This window comes from Bombus flavifrons, chromosome 2, assembly GCF_040668555.2.
Source record: "Bombus flavifrons isolate JBK064 chromosome 2, iyBomFlav1_principal, whole genome shotgun sequence".
Lineage (NCBI taxonomy): Eukaryota > Metazoa > Arthropoda > Insecta > Hymenoptera > Apidae > Bombus > Bombus flavifrons.
Window position 1 is genome coordinate 9987068 of NC_138443.1, and position 18857 is coordinate 10005924.

Below are 18857 nucleotides of genomic sequence, written 5' to 3' on the forward strand. Positions count from 1 at the left end.
GTGTAAACTACCCGAGACCAATTTCACGTTTTTACGCAGAAATTATTTATGCTCCCGTGCCACGAGACGGCGTTTTTAGTTTCTTTTTTTTTTTTTACGTGCCAACGGTGTCCTTACCCTGAAGATAGGATCTCCTGACAAGCTGTCGGGGCTAAATGTCTCCCAAGTTCCATTCTCTAGTAACGTATCGATCGAAAGGTCGAACTCCCGCGAGCGGTTCCTCGATTTCTGTCGAGAACGAGAGAAGGAAGCCTTTTAACTTTCGCATTATCTCCGCTAATTCGCTTTCATCCCTCTCCTCCGCGTGTCTTTCTTTTTTTTCCCCTGCCACGTCGATCGAAAGTAGTTGCTGGCTTTGACCAGTTGATCTTTTTCCAATCACTAAACCGCTCGAAACGTACTACTGGCGAATACGGTGGAGAATATTTTCTTCAGTAAATGCGAAAGACAATTTATCGAAATTGCGGTTAACGATGTTTTAAACGGCGCGAGTGAAATAGATGGTATTTTTATTTGATCCATGACCTACGCTTTAAATCCTCTTCCTTCAATGACGCGATTTTTTGACGATTCAAGTACGCTACTGCGTGTAAGAATTAGGGCATTTCTAATTTATTGCAAATTTATTGCATAAAATTTATATCAAATGCAGTTCTTTTCTTTGTTGGAAGAATTTTAATTTAATTAATCGCATATCCTGTAACGAGAATAACGTATGCGGCATGTAAAACGCGTTTTCCCGGGTAGAAGTTGAAACTCGATCGTAATACACGGTGACCGACCGAAATTACGAAAACGAGCAATCGTAACTTTATATCCGTCGAAATCGAATCTGGCCTCGACAACATTCGACGTTGGTGGAAAACTATATTGAATATTCCTGGTATATTGTGAAAGCTATTGTCACTGTTGACATCGGATTAATCAGGTTCCTCCCTCTACTGCCTTCGATAACAGCATTTATTATCTTATTTCCCCTAGCGAAATTTCGAATTACGCAAATATTTAACAAGCTTCGAACGCACACGTAATAACGTAATACTACCAACAATTAATAACGTCTCTATGTGAACGAAGTGAATTACGCTTGTTTGAAAATGATTAAAAACAACGTGAAATATTTCGATTTTAATGTGACGTATGCGGTGTCTAACGTAAGAATATCGTCGAAATTTACATTCTGAAAAGCTTTAAAAAACTCTTATGAAATGCATTACAATACTATGCAAACATTGTAGTAAAATCCCCTGAATAACATGGAATATTTCACAATTATACTTAACATTATTATAAAACGTCAGGAACTTGTAGCATACTGCAAAAGGTCAGAGAACATTTTTTAACATTGCAAAACACTGTTACTAAATTCTCGCAGCTCATGGAATGTTTCGTAATAGCCACGCTGCAAAGGTTAGAATAATACTGTACTGCACACGGCGACAGATTTCTCTCAAATATGTTGATAATCCTAAACTGAAATATTTCGCATCTTTCCTGCAAAATAAACTAAATAATAATAATTTATGCAACTACAGTCCGCTTAATTTCTGTACACACTTAATCTCCTTCAATCCTAATGTGACCCAAATACAATTTTAATACTTCAATTTTACTATTCAATAAATGTCTGATTGAAACTTTATTCGACACAAACATATTGTAACCATTGAAACGATTAAAGACATAAAACTGGACGTGACGTATTATTTAGGTTAATACCTCAATAAATCGGCCAACGTTCATTCTATATGTTTTTAAACAAATAGTAAAGCGCAAAATTGAGAGCAGTCGAGGCCAGGATCGATCGCTAGTTCTCAGAACAGCGGTGGACCAAAGGTCGTCACAAAGGGAACTCGTTAACCGCGATTTCCGTCCTCAGGATCCTAAAGTTGCCGACGCGTGAAACGCGCCACCGCGTAACCAGGAGTGTATCTTCTCGCCGTAAATTCGAAGAACGACAAGTCTGCGGGAGAATTCCGTGCGAGGGTGTCCGTGTGCTAAATCTCCCAACCCTTTCACGCTATGATAGTCACCGGTGGGTTGCTTTGATCACATCGAAAACAAGTCTCCAAGAAAGAACACGTTCGATAACGAGCGACCAACCCATTCTTCATTCCTTCTTCCTATTTTCTTATGAGCTTTATATCAGAATTTTTCTACATTTCGGTATCGTGTTGAGTACGTCGTGCGATATATGCGTACAAAATTAAGACAGGTTCCAAGCAATCGCCAACAAATAGGTGGGTTTGGGAAGCGACGTTTCGGTATCGATACAGTTGGTTCTGTTGGAAGATTTTGGCTTTCATTACAGAAAAGCATGAGGTTCTGACACTATTTTCAGACGGTTTGATTGGGTGACCGAAGCCGACAGCGAAACTGGTCTGTTCGAAGTGAACGCTACTGATTTGCAGGGAAGTAACAGTAATCGTAAATTAATGTTATTGAAGGAATGAATGCTTTTTATTTTCAGCAACATAATCCTCGAGTGATTTAATTTTAATAATTCTAGAAATAGAGATAGCGCTCTTTAAAAACAATGTCCAATAATTATAAAAATACAATAATAGTTCTTTTAGGTAAGAGAAGCATAGCCAATAACAGATACCTTACGTTCAACAAACTTTAACATCACACTACGTACTATCAAACTTCGATAACTATCAAACTAGAATCCATACTCTCAAGCCAATAGATTTGTCGATACTATTAAAAGATTAGCTTGTGTCAAATTTCACTCGGTAACGTTCACTTCTGATCAGTTTACGCTCGACTCAAGGGAAGCACGTGAGTCGAAACTTGGACTTCCAAAAGAGAACAGTTCCTCGAATTGGAATCAATATTTTCGAATTTACTGAAAATTCTCGAATCCTTTACAACTCTTTAATTGTCCATTCCAACTCTCGCGGCTCCCTTTGGTTTGGCATACGTACATTTGGACGAGTGGTACACCTGTCGCGGGACGGGGGATGATTCTTCACGAGCGAACGGATAATATGTATATACAACAAGATACGGGGGATTACTTCTACTTGGTGTACAAAGAGACAAAGAGAAAAACGAAACGGGACAGAATACAGACGACCGTCTGTTTCTTCGATTACATCGAGACTCGGAGAAAATGGTGCGATGCCAATTCCTAATTCTCAACTAGAAGGTTGGATAGAATTACGAAGATCGATTTTAGGGCAGTTCCGGAGGTGGTAGCTTACCTGAAACAGTGGTTTGTCGGTAGATGGTGATGCTGGGATCTGAACGGTGTAGAACTTTTGCTCGAATTCTGGACCGTGGTCGTTTATGTCTGCCACCGCGATCACGACGCGGGTCGTCGAGGACAAAGATGGCCTTCCATCGTCCCTGACTGTCACCTAAAACAGAGAATCGTAGTTTTAATAAGAGAGTATCGATTGTAATCGTGTATTCTATGTATTTTACGTACAGAGTTTATATCAGTCGAAGTTGACAATATTATTAGAAATATCTGAATTTATAAGGATTATGATAAATTTTTGTACGAAAGTTGTAGACGGATGTTCAATCGGGTCTCTCGAGATAGATGGGAATAAAGGTCAATCTTTGGGAATATAGGTCGATCTTTACAACTCAACCATTGCCAATCAGTATTCAGGAAGTTTGCTCAAACTAAATTCTACCGATTCCTAGATACGGACAAGTTACGATAACGTGCATTTGCATATATTAAACACGGTTTAACGTCCATGTATAATCCCGATCTGTCTTAACATGTTTATCGTTGATGCTGTAAGTTCCATTTCCCCTGTAATAATCATTTTATGTAAATAAAAAAAAAAGAGGTATATTATCATCATTTTGAAAAAGCTAGACCTGTAATTTTATGTATATTTGATAAATCTAATTTTTTCTAATTATAAATGCTTCTGTACTGCGTTACATCAAAAGGTTGAAATAAGAACTTTGTTAAATTAACATCTATGTCATCGAGATAGCACTGAAATTACGATTATAGTGTTAATAATTAAACGCCTCCAATCTCAATCAATCGTAAGATGAAACACAAAAGCAACCATTCCAATTGTAATATCTCAAAATGTTTGCCGTCAGGATTAGTTTCCCCGTACAGTTTATAAGGAATTTCCTTTTTCTTTTATCCCACTTATCGCTGCCGTTACCCTTATTCCGCCCACTTTCTACTTCCTTCGCTGTGGTACCGCGGAATCCCGGCTTTTCATTCGTGAATATCGGGTGCTACGATCTGCACAATCGGCACGGCTGACCGGTTCCGTCCCACAATCGTAAATGTAAAAGGCCGACGAAATCTCGTGTCGAGCAAAAGGAAAACTTATTTCTTCGACATAGAAAGGTTCCTGCGAAGATAAGATCCTCCGCAGTTTCTATCTAACCGAACGTACTTGCGTATAGAATCGATTAGACATTTTATTTCAGAAGTGAATTCTCAGTAGGAACAATTTTCTATAATTGTCCTTCGACGAGTAAAGAAATTCTTTCTGTACTAAACACTTTCATGTAATTTTTCGAAGTGCTATTTAATTGTGGTCACATTTTCATTTCATTGAATGGTCTGAAATTTTATAGAAGCAGAAATTACTGTACCGATAATGCGGTCAATTTTATCCTTCATCGATATAACTTTGAATATATAGAATTTTAGTAAAACTCAAAGAGGTCTGTTTCAAAAACAAATTTCTTTATTTACCACACTGACATCTCGTCACGTCAGAAACATTTTATGTTTCTGTCTTCAATCTCCATTAATTTCTTTAAATTAAAGTTGTATACGTGTTTTCCAATACCTTGAGAAAAATTCGTCGCACACCGTCTTGCGTGCCTCCGCGCTATCGCAGTGATTTTTACGGGAACCAGATGGTTTTATTTTCGCGTTATTGAAAGCTGGTGCGAGAACGATCCGGGCGAGCACAAAAGAGAGTACGAGGTTGAGACAGGAAGAAAACGAACGCGTATCAATAGAGTTGATTCCGTGTGCACGAAGAAGCAAAAGTTTTATTGAATTTAGCAAAATGCTCAATCGGAAACTGTCATAGCCAGAGCGGCGACGATCGAGGATATAGTTTAATTACTTTGGACCGCTTGTTTCGTTCGCCGTGGAAACGTGACTGTTTTGCCTTATCCAACGGCACGATTTTACATGTTGGCGTGTCTCTGTAAAAAATAGCCGGTGTGCAATATATCAACGGAGAGTCGATCGTTCCCCAGACTGTGTATCAGCTACGGTGAGCATCGTCCCTGGTATTGATTAACCGATATCGAATTATCAATTATTCTTAGCGTATATTGATCGAAAAGAAATTCGCGATATCGAAACTTAAAGAACGTGTTCATTTATCATTACGTTCGTTCACGGTGTTGATGTGAATTTTTTCTCGGTCCGTGGTAATATATTTCTCTGTCCTCGTTACTTTGATTGCGTCTCTTTTTATTCTTCCTTTTGTTTTCTGCTCTTTATTTTCCATTTATTCTCTACCGTGGCTGGACGCGTTTCAATTATGCCTACGATATGAAGCACTTTCAGCGAAATTATTTACACGGCCAGTCTTATTCTCCTGACATAGCAGCCGATCGATATTTAATCACATCCACCGGTCAGGAATGCACAAAGCCAACGATGCTCGATGCTTGTAAGCTCGAATTTGAGACATCTAGAATCCTGGCGTTCCATTCGATTACTCTTCCATTCCTCCCTCGTCCTCTCCGATAACGCGAAAAGTGACTTTTCTAAATCAGAAAAACTGTTATCTCGGTATCTTGGTTAAAAAAAAAAGAAGAAAAAAGAAAAAGAAAAATACATAACGAAAGACGTCGCTGTGGTTCGTTCTAATAGGATTTTTTAGACGGGCATCGGTTACGCGATTGTTACTTTTCGAAATAAAGGGAGAGGTCTTTCTAAGCGTAAATTGGTCAGAGAATCTCTCGGACAAGTCCACTTAATTCGACGCGGAAGCCTCGAAAAATCCCTCAAATAACGATTGTGGAATTAGAACGTTTCCCACGACGGGCGACGCGACACAACAATTTTCATTAATTTAGCTCGGAAAGACAGGGTCGTTTTGAGAAAACGAGTAAATTGGCTGAGTATCGCGAATGCCCACTCGGTTTCTTCCAAGTACAGGAGTTATTGAGTCTTAATTAAAGCATCAAGTCTTTCGAAATGTCTCTGCTAGTTAAACTGTTAAGGAGGAAACGAGTTTCATGGAAAGATAGAACTATCTCGAAAATTATGATTTTCTTGAAACCTTTCTGTGTATTATGTTGAATCGTGAAATTTTATTATGAATTAAATTTAATTCTCTATTTATAGTATCAATTTCATCACAGTCCGTCTTCTCTCATTTTGTCATGCTTTTCTCATTATCATTTTGTGAAATATTTTAGATTAGTTGCACATTTGTGAAACTTGCATCATTATTCTATTCATTCTATTCACTGAGTGAAAGTTTTCAATGGTCCCTACTCCTTTGCCTTCAACGAAATATAAGCCGACTAAAAACGACCTTTACGGTACTCTACAGCAATGAATAAACAACGGAACGTTATCGTTCAACGCAAAAATGATCAGATATCCGGGAATGTAATTTCCGTGGATAGACGGATGATCGAGCAGCCATTTCCAGCGTAAATCCGCCGTCCCGATGGACACTTCGCGAAGGCTACGCGTCACATCCGTTTGGTAACACCTGCACTAAATTAGCACTACGAAACTCTTGTTTTATCCAGCGAACAGAGGATAGGTTCGGTGGTTACAATGTCTCCCTCACCACGATACAGTGGATTGGAGAGTTTCGTGTGTCCAGGAAACTCTAACCAACGAGAAACGATGTTCCATTGGCTGTAGTAGCTAGGTATAGTTTTAACGTTGCTATATGTGGTAACGTAACGCGTGTATACATCGTTGGCGTGCGTGACGAGGGTAGTTAAGTGTAAATTGGAACGAATCCTCCTCTAAATTTGAATATACGATTTAAGTAGCTCGTGATAGTGATGTTAATTCGACGCTATGGCTGGGATACTTTTGACGATGTAGATATGAATTAATTGACGGAATATTTAATATTGGAAATACTGACGACTGAAACGTCAAGTGGGTGACAAAAAAAAGACAAAAGTGGAAGATTTATTAGAAAATATGTTATAAAACGAGAAAAACAAATTTCTTTTCATGCACTTCATGAAAAATTGATTTAATCGCTAAGAATTCATCGTTGTAAATCCGTAAACTTTCTATGAAAAATTACGAATTGGTCAGTTTCGTCTGGTAGTTTTTAATATATATATCCAATTGGTATAAAGTGATTGGTTGATTTTGAAAAATATCATCATTTGTTCAATAACGTTTTGATAAAACTATCAACCAATTTCTATACGAATTACAAGTCACAAACAATTTAACTCCGCGAACGCAAGCACAATGGAACAACACCTCTCGTTCCAAACTCGCTAAATTCCATCTTCGAGGACGTGTCCTGTTTGAAGGGCCTCTGTCTTCCGCACGATTACCGGTAACAACGCAGCAGTGATTGTGCACTCTTTAGCGTCTTCTCCCTTTGATTTAGTATCCTTCTAGCAATTACGAGAATAGCCTCTAATGATTTCATCGGATTTAATGCTCAATTGATATAGTTAGGTACATACAAATTTCGATCAATGTATTTAACTTCGGGTCACATAAATCTTATTTAGTATTCTGTATTTCATATGATGAAAATTATCTTTGTTATGAAATGTAGTCACTAAATAGAATTAAATGATATAAAATTAAATATTTTAATTCCTAAGTTAACAATATCAGTTGAATGTTAAGATCACATTGATAGCAAAATCGGCAAGTAAAATATCGCGATGATAAAGTTCGATCCCAGGAATGTCGTTCATGAGACACGCAATCGACATTGTTCTTGGTTTCTCCAAGCTGAAACGATTCTCGAATCTGATGAAACATAGACGAAACGAGAACGCGCAATTGCGGCCGCAATTTACTACACGGCCGTGTTTGCAGGTAACCTTTTACCTATGTGGATCTCTACATGTTCGTCAACGAAACGTTTTCTATCATTTTCTTTAATGGGAGAGACAACCTCTGTGTCATTTTGTTTTTGGTTAAAATAAAGAGACACGGGGCATACTGGAACGAATTCGGAAGGTAAATGTAACTAAAACTTTGATGGGCTTTCTTTGTTGAATTGTGGAAAATGCTTGATGGAAATTAGGTAATTACGCGAGAGTTTGTAGCTCTAGTTTGTAGAAGAGCAGAGATCCGCGTAATATTTCCTTCAGGCTGCGATTATTCCAAATTCAGAATGAGTTCTTCCTTTTCAAGGTCAAGTACTCCTACTTATTAAATATAAAGTAGAAATAATATTTATCCAGACAATTGGACTTTCTTGAATTATCCGCATATATATATATTCTGTTATATTCATTACATAAATAAAAATACAAATCCATCATCTTTGAATGTATCATTACTTGAACTTACCATTTCCTTTAACATTGCAAAGCACTTAGAAACAAATTAAATGGATCAAGCAGCTTATCGTACTTTATTACGTACGTATATATAAAATATATTTTAAAAAATAATCAGAAGACAAATAAGAGGGCCCATAAAATTTCCATCGTCCTTTACAAGCTTATCGCTAGCCCGTCTCGTATCGTTCCCTTAATTTCCTCATGCACTTTGCGTCTCAACCTTGCGCAAATCCGACCAATATACCACTCTATAATGTTGCCAGATACTGTCGCAGAACTCAGCGCAGATAAGATTTCTTTTGAAGCCACGTTGAAAGACGTAGCGACCTGTCCGAGAAAGATGTCGAGATTTCTGCGGACGAAAGAAAGCGGCACTCCAGGACGGCAAAACCTGCTTCAAGGACTGTGTAAATCGTGAATGGCGCCCGGTAGGCGCCATTACCTGCGCTTTTCGAAATTGTCTTGCTCGGTGAACCGCTGTCCGTACTTTTACGGCCCTTTTTATAGAGGAGGAACACACTCGTATCGCTGTATAGCTGATGCCGAAGTTACTGCGACATAGAGACAGAAAAATCTTCATTTTTATTGCGGAAACAAGAGCCAGGCTTTTATCGAACTCAAATCGGCTTGAAGCAGATGATCATGTTTTAGTCACAATGGATCATCGATAAGAATCATGGCACAGAATATTCAAAATTTAAATTAGGAATATATCCCTGCTGAAAAATTCCAAGACACATGCCATTTTGCATTTCAAATTATAATAATTTAAAAATTTTGAGAATTTTGGTGGTAAATTACGAATTTTAATCTACATCCATTTTAAACAAAATTGTTAACGTATAGTATAAGGTATCAAACTAAATGACCTACTACGATATAATAGGTTTGTAACATTTTCCAATTTTCAAGCGAATATAATAACTGTACGAGGAAAATTTAGTGTATATTGAAAATAAATATCAGGTAATTACGAATAAAATTGAAATAAGCAAATTAAAGAGGAAAGAGATTGAGAAAGTTTCTTTATGCACGTATTAGTCATCGAAATAAAGTCAATAGCTTTTAATTTTCCATAACTCGCGCAATTTACTTGCGTTTGGAATTTGCGATAGAATTGTAGTGAATTTTGAAAGGAACTGCCTCGATGAATTTCTGTTACAGACAGCATGCTTTGCAACGACTTCCTTACAAACTTTCTAACTTATCAATGGGTACAAAAGCGACGCGATACCACCGCAAGAACCAGTTTATTTAAAAGGTTTCCCGAATGCAATTACCGTTACCATTGATTCTACTTCTAGAAATTTCTCTCAAGATAAACAAAATTTTACCGTATTTCTATTTCTCTCGCTTTTCCTTTTGGAAGTCTTGTATTCGCCTTTTATACGTCGATCATTCGATATTCATAGATATTGCTGTTATTTCTTTTGAACATTTCTCTATTTCATCGCGTTAATGCTCGTTGTAGTTCATGACAGGTAGATTTTATCCGGCAAATTTAATTTTTGAATTTAAATTTTATAGGAAGTTTATGCACAGTTTCATTTTCTCGAATTCATGGGAATTGTCCCAGGAAGTCTATCAGAATTTTATCTGACTGTACGTTTTAGAATGCTTCACCTGCTTCATTCATTTGTAGAAAATTCCAATGCCACAAAGCTTTGTGAAACTCGGCGGAAAATTCCGGATAACTAATTGTGAACATATTCCATCATGGACATTCCTGCTATATCATTTGCCTTTGTGTAACTTCGAAGTAGAATTTTTTATTACGATTTTTATTCCTTTCACAAATAAAACATTTCCAAACGTTTCTTCAATGAATATTATCGTTATTTTATTCCAACGTTTCGAGTTTAAATAATTTTGGATGATGTAAAATATAAAAATATAATTTCCAATTTCATTTTGATTAACAAAACATATATTTATAAAATTCGACAGAAAGCTCTGGAAAGATTAAATTTTAATAAAAAAAAATTTTTTTTATTGATTTTACTCGAGGAAGTTTATGTTTTTCCATAAACTGTAGAGAGCATAAAATATTTGATTAGAACAGAGAAATCTTTGGATTCGTGAAAGACCGAAGTGTCGGAAAATCGTTGGTCCAAGCTTTCCTGTTTTATTTAACGAAACGTTTCATTTAGATCTTGTTGTCGTCTTTGTTTTCGTTCCACCTACACCGATAAATCTTTAGTATCGCTTGTTTGTTTCAGTAGAAAAATGTACATAATTTCGGAACCGTTCACTGTCACGTTTATTCGTTCTATCCTTCATTGAACAAACCCATTTCCGGCGAACGACAAACTCTCATACGAAAATAATTCTTCGTGTAAGAAGCAAAGGTAAAGCACGTAGTTCTAACTTGGAACTATGTTAAGTGAAGTTCCAAGGTGACTAATGAACGATTCATTTTCAAACTTCAATTGAATTAATCCTTTTCTACTATTTTCCCGCTGACCAACTTATTTGTAATTCTTTTTGGCAACTGTAGGAAAGCGGTTGGAAAATTCTCTCTCGCTTTTATACGACAAGATATCGTATTTTTATTCCATTACATTCGAGCAAGGGTACCGGGTCACGATGAATTATTTTCACAGGCGGAAGCTCGAGAAAGAGCATCGGAAAGTGGCTGTCCACGAATGCAAAATTTCATAGTGCATCGTTAAAATTCGAAGTATAATTCGAGTTTGTTCATCCACTTGTTTTCTATCACTCATAGCTTCCCATCATAATTTCATTAGAATCTTTTCATCTTATTAGCATTACGGACTCGAACTACCGAAAATCACTATTTAAATCAAAAATATGTACAATCGACTTTTTATTAAAAAATGCCAACAAGGCTCTAAGAAAACGCGTCTCTCGGTAGAATACGCGCTCAATTCGATCAACCGCTGTGGTCTATTAATTTTCATCAATTTTTTGTATAACTATGCTAATGAAACACGAGAATATGTTTAGTGGAAGACAAATGGAGGATCGACGGTCGCTCTGATTCGATCATCGACAGACTTTTTGCGGGCGTGGATCGAAATAGGGTTAAAGGATTGGAAGGATACGTCTCGTTTAGCTCGCAGCTATGCATTGGAAAACGCTTAAGGTCCCGCACAAGACGGTTAAGTGGCTAGATAAACGTTATCCTTTCGGGCAACGTGTCTTTGGTTTCGAAATAAAACCGAGCTTCTGCGTGGGACGTTTGAAAATGTGCGCGACTAATACGATATTTTATGGATGCGATAGCGAAATTCTGCTGTTCTACGATTCTTCGGTTTCCTCCAATAAGAAGCCATTCTTACGTAGATGTTTGTTCTCTTCTGAAGGAAAGTTTCCTTAAAATCGCGATATCTCTGTTCGCTATTTCAAGAAAAGCTCGTGTACCTTTTAAGCATTGCTGAGACAATTTATAAAACGAGTGCAAAAACTTGTATTTTAATAACTTTTGAAATTAAAATCCTTAGTAGAATTTATAGTCGTGCAGTAGAATAGAGGAAATAAATGATAAATAACTAACTTAAAGGTTAAATAAAATTTGTTAGAAGTAACAAAGATATTTTTGATAAAAATGGTCTTAGAGATATCCATGTAATTTGCAAGTTGGCAGTCGTTTTATTTTCTTTTTAGCTTAACATAGTTTCTTTTTAGTTCATATCTTTAGAATCGAGCGCGACAAAAACTGATAAGAACATCTGCAAGGAATATACTCTGGCTTACTTTCGCTGAGACTCTTGATAGCACGTATCAAGATTGAATCTCATCTAACTCCTGATATATCATCATAAACTTTATAGCTGCAACTTATTTACACCTCATATAACCTAGAAAATAAAGCTGCGCAAAAAAGCATATAAAAGGCTTGTTGAAACTTCCCCGAGTTCTGCACTTTGATACCAGGCAAACTAAAACGACATGCATTTACACAGACAGTTGGAAAAACAGCACATTACGCTCGGTATATTTTGGCAACAATAACTGAACATCAGATTAAAATTTTTTCTCAAAAATATTTTTACCTCGTTATAAAGAAATTCAGAAAGAATTAAGCAATGGAATCTAAACTTCTGTACCACACCAATGATATCAATTGAGATATAAAATTGAACATATACAATGCTTGGTATTCTTAGATATTTAAAGAATTGTTTTACTCTTAAAAGCAATTACTCTAAACATGAAAATCTTTTATCTATCATTACCAATACATTCCTCCAAGTATATCAACGTCTCTATAGCACAGTCACCAAAATGACCGCTATATCGTCACTCGATGAACCATATTACCTTTCCTAGATACATACTCCCATTGTCTCTTGATACGTGATAGCTCCCTAACTCCCCGCGTACGAAGTTACAACAGGGCTGAAAGATATTATCACAGGAAACACCGTAGTAATTGCGGTCGTTAATAATTAGAACTGGCTCGAGAGGGCAGACGGTATCGAAGATCCGCTGACTACGACCGTCGCCGACGCTCCGGTATTTCTCTTAATTGTCTACTTGTTTTTGCCTGCGGAGGAAGTTTGTCTTCAATTAACGAGCAGCCAGATCGTGTAATTAATAACCATAGCCCTGAAGGCGGTGTTCGAGAACCATGGCTCTTACGAGATTGACTGCCGCGAAGTTTGCGTTCTGCGGAACGATTTATCGAGATACGCGGATCCCGATATCTCTCTTCCTTCCTCGGTTTGCTTGGCCGCGAAGACGCTTTTAAATGGGACAACGTTGATGAAGTTTCAGTGAAACCGTCGGCGAGCCGACTAGCCTCGAGCATACTCCCGTTTTCTGCCTGAAATACCAAAGTCGAGCTGGAATTCCTATATCTGTCGGCTATTTTTGACGTTTCTGGCAATAAAGTATATAGTCAGATTCCAAGATATCAGAGCCTTTCGATTTCTGTCTGGAAATTCTTACCTCCTCAGTGTACCCGTGCGATATCATGGCAAATAACTCAGATTTTTACCGAGGGAATACATTCTTCGTACGGGTGAAATTGGATTTTTATGCGCTTTATATTGCACCGCTTGCGTTTTAGTTTGGATAAGGGATTCTATATTAGGATTTGCAGTTACGTGATTGATAAAATGAGAGTTGATGCTCGATGCTTTCAGTTCGTGTCATTAGAACAGGTAATCAAAATTATTTATCTAATTTTAAGTTCTAAAGATCGATAATGTTTGCCGCGTGAAATATAAAATACCAAGTAATGTTAAATACTCTAAAATTAACAGTAATTTAATTTAAATTGTTATGGACCGTGTGATGTCATTAGGACTCAGCGATACAAACTACAACCTAAATTAGAACCGATTCTCTCACTCCACGTATATATGTATTCCTTGAATACAAACACGAAGGAAGATATTTACATCAGGCAATCGAACAGCCTTTATAAAATATAAAACATACAAATATGCAATACATGCGAAGGATAGAAGAAACACAGCAATCGTACTGAAATATTTAATCGAACAAAAATCTATATTCAAAAACGCTGCTGTACAAAACAGAAAGGCGAGTAGTTTAACGAGTGATACGTGTTGTACATATGGCGATACAAGGGAGTGAATGGGCACGAGGTCAAATCATCGCCGAATAGGTTCCGTGGAAATCAAGGCAGCCATGAAAATCGCGGATATATAGCCGCTTTAGAATTCGAGACAATGGTTGAAGCGGGTGGGTTCACGCATTCCCGTATTCTCTTTGTGTCGGATTTTTTTTTCCGCGGCTGCTTCGCATTTTCTCCCGATGATCGTTCAACCGTACCGCGCAGAACGCTCGCGGCCAGGCGTTTTCCATCGTCAAGATTTTTGAATAACCATTCTGATTAGTTCCTCCCCTTATCCTCCTCGCTTCCTTGCCTTTCCCAACTTTTCCTCTGATCCGCTATTTCTTCCCTATCACCGCTTAACCGTCTGTGCTCCTTCATTTTTGGAAACCGTTGCCAGCTATTCTTCTGTTTTTGCTACCGTTTATTGCCGTACCTATGTTTCTTCATCATTATGATTCTTCGTGCTTGTAGTCTGCTATTTTTCACCCTCGCGTCGGTCTTTCTCTATTTTTTCATTTTCCTCGATGTCCGTATTACGCGTATTCTACTATCTGTGCTACTTTATGTCAACCTTTATGGTTCTCTGTTTTTCCTCCGTACTTCCTCATTCCTATAACGCTCTGGTATTATATTTTTTGGACATTCTTGTGGTTCTTGTTTAGGAGCTTCTTTTAAGCGATACTTTCTATTTTTTTATTTTCTACTGTCGTTGTTAGTATTCTTTTAAACATTGCCCTTGCGCTGTTGATTTTAAACTCTTGCAAGCTTTTAATTTTTTACTTTTTCACGTAACTTCCAAATCTTTCGATTATGTAAAGATCTTTCTACGCACCATTCTTTCCATTTTGTTTATCGTGTTGTTAAGTACCTTCTTTCGACTTATTTTTCTAGGTACACTACTCATTCTCTATTTAAATATCTTCGATTTCATTAATTTTTCTATTCTTCTCCTATGCCAAACCTTCTAACTTACTTGGGTAACTCAAGCAATAAAATTTGTCTACAAAATTCAGTTCCTATCATTCCATCTTCTTTTTCTTTTCCACCATCAAAAGTTACTTTCCAGCAGAAAAAAGAAAAGAAACCCTTTCACGCCGAGTCATAACAGAGAACAGAAAAGAGAGAAGAGAAAAGAACAGAATAACAAACGTATTGTCAGAACATCAATTTACACCGCCACTGTGCAAGCTTCTCGAGAAAGAAGCGCTTTCTTCCATCTCTCATTTCGAAGCTCGAGCAAAAGAGAAACGTGTAACGAGACGAAAATCAAGTGAGCCGTATATATGTACACGTACATATATTATATCCTCTGGCGACGAAGCACGTACGTCGTTCGTGATGACTAAGCGACCGAGTGGTTTCACGAAAAAATACCTGGGTAGACAGTTCAATATCTAGGCCCATGGTTCATTGTCACGGAAAAGAACACTAACATAACGTAAAAGACAGCGTTCTAGTAATTTGACTTTACGCTTTATCGTCGAAAAGATAAACGTACTTTTCGCGGAAACAATTTAAAGACGTTCATATGTACGCGACATAATTGACGTTTCGTTAGAGCGACGGGAGCTTTACACTTTCGTAGTTTTCTGCGTCAGCGTGATGATATCAGTGTATCATCGTTCGTAGGATCTCGAAATGCAGAATTTTTCTCTTAGAAAAAAGATGTCTTTTTTGTGTACTACTGATGAAAGGCGTTGCGGTATTTAATTTTATTTCTACTTCGACAATGCAAGCAGCAGAAATCAGTTGGCATCGAGTATATTTCTTTAATAAAATAACAAATTTCCATTAACTGGTTAAAAATAAAATCTAGTAAGAATTCAATATTAACTACAAGAGAGTCAATAGTAAAACCTAGAGAACTCATAAAAATATACTGTTTCAACAACTACATTCCGAATACCATTTATCATACAAGTTCAAACAGGAACACGTAAATACTAAAAAACAGAATTACTTAAAGACAGAATCTTTTTACACGTTCATTTTCCTCCACGTACTTCAACCCCTCACCCGTGTATTCTTCAATTAAGAACGGTGTTTCACGCGTTCCCGTTCATCAGTCGCCATTTCAAAAGAATCCGACTTGCCGCGACTCAAAGCCGAATAAAGACCAAGCACATTCGAGACCCCTGTGTGTTCAGTACTCCCTTAAAAATCGTCTGAGTGTTCTCCGCCCGTGTATCCTTCTTCTTTCGCAGCTTCCTCTTCTCTTCTTCAAACCGTCATGTGCACGAAAGCGGAGCTTTTCATTACAATGCGAGAGGAGTTCAGAAATATAGCCGGGTGTCGTCATAACCGGTGTGCAAAGGGGAAAAGAAGAATGTCAATTAAGCGACTTTACCGGCCAGTTCGAGTGTTCATAGCGCGTAAGGGTTCTTCGAGAAGCTGAGTGCCATGAAAGAAGAAAGACGGAAGAGAAAGAAGTCGATGAAAAATAGGGGTGGGGGAAAAGGAATTCGCCGTTGCTGAACGAGCCTTTTTCGCCGCGCTCTACGATCGGTTCTTTCCCTTTTTTTTTCCTTCGCTCCTCTTTTTGCCTGTCGTCGTAATACGTGACCCTCCTTTTGGTTAACCACCTTAGAAAGACGCTGAATACGCGCGATATTTTTCCGTCATGGTGCAGCAGCACCTTGCGACCGGAAATTGGCGGGCTCCATCTAAGCAGCTGAAAGCCACCGTACGCTATACGACACACAAGGAATCGTGGTAATGAGAGAAAGCTGTAAATGAGCCTCCTGGTCGGTTTACGCGAATAGCTTGTCAGATGTTATTGCTACGAAGCCGTTGAGTATGGTACACTAGAAGGCGTTTTCTTCGCCGATGTCCAGATAACGCTCTTGAATAAGTAGAGTAGGAAGCTATTGGTCGGACGTGCGTAGCGTTTCTGGATTTACGACAGTGACAGAAGTTTCATGATTTTGAAAGGTATCGCATATTATTATCTTTGCTTCTAAACAAGTTTTCAATAATTTCTAAATGCGTTTTCCGGTTTGCTTGCCTTCCTATCCTCCCTTCTTTCTTTACTCTAAATCTTCTTACTTGTATACTTTTCACTCTTCCATATCATTCTTCTTCTTCTTTTATACTATTCCTTCTCTCACAAAAATTTAAATTTCTACAGATATACTTCTCAGTATCTTTAGCAGTGAAAAACTGATTGCGCGTTTTTTCATATATGCAAATAACCACAGTAATAATACCTTCTATAAACATACGATCTTAGTTCCAATGACAATTAGCCACAAGCGTCACGTAATCGACAGGCATTTTATCATCCTGGAGGCAATCTCGAAGGAGATTGTTCGCCGCTTGTATCGTTAATTATGTTGCTAATTGAGTTTACAGGTGGAGGACGTAACGCGTAAAACCGGGTGTAAAAACACAGGCGAAGGATAGCGAAACTGGCTAGACGGCGAGCGTCCTTATTAATGCACTTGCTACACGTCGGAAGGGTTCAGCTGCAACGGCGCTGAAATATTTTAGCGCGTGTCGCGCGACTCGCGCGAGAAACTGTCAGCGAGGCGGGGACGGGACGGAACGAGATGAGGAAAAAGCATGAAAAATCGGGGCTATTAATAAAGCCGTGGCAAAAAGCTTTCGGCGTGCTCGGCCGAGTTGCACGCCGGAGCTAAGCTGGATAGCTTTCACAGTTATGCGTTTCTACGATGCAATAACTCGGATGTTGGCTGTTGTGCTACAAGTAATTTTCCGGTGAGATACATCCGTTTTGTCGAGACGTAAATCTTCTTTGTTAGGAGTATTTATTTATCAAGAAGATCGTGCTTTTCTGTATCGCGTGGTATCCATAAAGATAGAACTCGGTTTTCAAAGGCACCCGATTGATTGGTTCTACGACTTTCCCGCAAAGGAGAAATGTGTTTTCGTGGTACACTCAAAATACGTTACGTCGATGAAAACGTTTCGTATGAAATATACGACGGAGATTTGTTTTCGAGATCGTCTGATTGAACAAAATCCACGGTTTTACATTGGCTAGGTGTATGTAAATATATGTAGTTTTGCGATATCCTTTCTGGTCTTTTAGCCATTTGCCTTAGAATTTTGAATGCATGATGTGGTTTAAAAGATTCAACAAATTCAGGTTTTACGTCTTTGTATCAAAGCTTTATTTTCACTCCAATTTTAATATTTAAATTTAAAGCGAGACTGTCGTTCACTATGTGAACATGTATAAAAGATTATTTTATGACGTCATACATCCTGAGAATATCAGCATCTCAATGCGATTCACCAACCTGTCACAGACGCAAAACACTCTGTTTACTCCGTTCCTCTATGATTTCCAATTTTTGCTGTAAAATCTCGCAATAACAGTCTGTGTACATGGGAAAAACAAAATTCTGTAAATATTTGTCTATCTCCTCGACATTCCGGAATGAAAGTCTGCAAAAATCTCTATAGATAAAATCACAATTTGCCAATTAATTCCGCGAGAACAATCAGCGTTTACGCCGTCCAATTCCTATCGGCGCGATACCAAAACAGCGACAAACGTCTGTCAGTGGCTGTTCATTATCCGTTTCAATAATCGTCATCAACTTCAATTTATCGACAAAAGGGAAGGGCTTTATGATATCTTGCGCGTACTGTGCTGGCGATATTACAACGTTTAAATATTTTCACTGGCAGCAGGTGGATATTACGCGTAATGCGTTCTCGATCGAAGTATATCGCGGTGGGGACGTCGTCGCATCGATGAAATTCCCCACGAAATACGCGGCAATATATGATACCAGTGCACAAAGTTGGAGAGATAGATAGATGGATAGATAGATAGATAGAGAGAGAGAGAGTGAGA

General features: G+C 38.0%; 1 protein-coding gene across 11 annotated transcripts in view; it reads right to left on the minus strand.

Annotated features, from left to right (window-relative positions):
- The window catches only part of kug (FAT atypical cadherin kugelei), a 501386-nt gene that overhangs the window by 25469 nt on the left and 457060 nt on the right, over positions 1-18857 (minus strand). For 9 of the 11 annotated variants that reach the window (XM_069132174.1, XM_069132179.1, XM_069132178.1 and 6 more), the window contains 2 exons: positions 3210-3365; positions 118-228 (listed from right to left, as the gene is read on the minus strand). In XM_069132174.1, coding sequence (XP_068988275.1) covers positions 118-228; positions 3210-3365 — 267 coding nt within the window. The remainder of the gene's footprint in view (positions 1-117; positions 229-3209; positions 3366-18857) is intronic. The other 2 variants (XM_069132177.1, XM_069132176.1) reach the window with 1 other exon arrangement.